This window comes from Saprolegnia diclina (assembly GCF_000281045.1).
Source record: "Saprolegnia diclina VS20 unplaced genomic scaffold supercont1.75, whole genome shotgun sequence".
NCBI classification, from domain to species: domain Eukaryota; phylum Oomycota; class Saprolegniomycetes; order Saprolegniales; family Saprolegniaceae; genus Saprolegnia; species Saprolegnia diclina.
In genome coordinates, this window is record NW_008246142.1 from 253,141 (window position 1) to 254,408 (window position 1,268).

Genomic DNA, 1,268 nt, shown 5'->3' on the forward strand with positions numbered 1-1,268 from the left:
CCTTGGGCAGCGGCGGTGGGACCTTGCCGGCAGCAATCGCCTTCTTCTGCGCCCGACTAGAAAGTGAGAACGTGAATCCGATTGAACACAAGGACGTCGTACTGAGCACGTTTGTATGCGGCCCTGTACGCTCGATTCGCTACGTTCCACAGCTTTTTCTTGGCCTGGAGGACTTCCTTGTGCTTCTGGCGGTACTGCTTCTCCTTCACTGCAACCTTCTTTGCGTTCACAACCTTGTACTGCTTCTTCTTGGCCAGCATTCTTGCCTTGTGGGAGGCGTAGAACGTCTTGTCCCGCATCCGCAATTTTTCCTTGTTGGCTTCGCGGTACTTTTTGCTGGCGGCTCGTTTGCGCGCCTTCTTGTCGTCCGACGCGCTTGCTGCCATCGTGGCTTGTTGAAAAATGACACCACCCGCCCTGGCACCAGCCCCATGAGCCCGTTGGATTCGATCTCGTTATCCGGATGAGTGTGAGCTGGCAGGCGGTGGTGCGTTCATTATCCGGACATCTCCAACGGTTCGATCGATGCTCTCCAGTCGCGGTGCACGCATTGCACCTCTCTATACTGAGCCAACGGTCCTTGACGCTTCTTGGTCGAGTCTTGTTGGAGCCCAAAACTACGACTTTTATTCGACCTCTTCTCTCGCCAGCGTTGCCCAATCGACCCACAGGGCGAGCCGCTCGCTGCCTCCAAATATGTTACTACCTCTTTCGTTCTGTCAAACATGCTAGTCAAAAGCTCGATCGACTAGTTGCACCTCGCTGCATCCCAAGAGACACACGAGTCCCAACGTCGTCGATCCCACACAAGGGCTAGGGTAGTGCGGTCGTATCTCGCACCTCAAGAAGTTGCGGGCGCACCCTGTCCACATTCGTTCTTAGCATTCAGTATCAACTACAACTAGACGATCAACATTCTTCGTTCAAAGCTCCTATTTCATCCACTACACCTGCCCAAGCGGCGCGTCAAAGCGTCTCGGAAGGCCGTTGAGAACATACGCTGACGCGTTCGAGCCGGGCGGCGCGCCAATGTGCGTCGCCACTGTCGTCGTCAGCGCTGCCACGTGCAAGCCCGCACGCCGCACTTGCAGCGAGAACGCGCGTTCAAACACATCCGACGTCGTGTCGAATTGCAGTCGCTGATTCTTGAGCCGGTACAAGTCCCAAACGCCCGGGTTGAGGGAAAAGCCTGGCCAGTGCGCCATCGTGTGCGCTGGGTCAGCCACGCCCATCTCGAGCACGCGATACGCGACCCGACCCGAGGGGGT

At 56.9% G+C, this 1,268-nt stretch overlaps 1 protein-coding gene across 1 annotated transcript; it reads right to left on the reverse strand.

Annotated features, from left to right (window-relative positions):
- Positions 1 to 56: 56 nt before the first annotated feature.
- SDRG_14675 (hypothetical protein) lies at positions 57 to 1,205 on the reverse strand (the record flags this gene model as incomplete). Its single annotated transcript, XM_008620824.1, has 2 exons — positions 57 to 417; positions 1,000 to 1,205. The coding sequence occupies 2 exons, from the start codon at positions 1,203 to 1,205 to the stop codon at positions 57 to 59; spliced, it is 567 nt and encodes a 188-aa protein (XP_008619046.1).
- Positions 1,206 to 1,268: the final 63 nt, after the last annotated feature.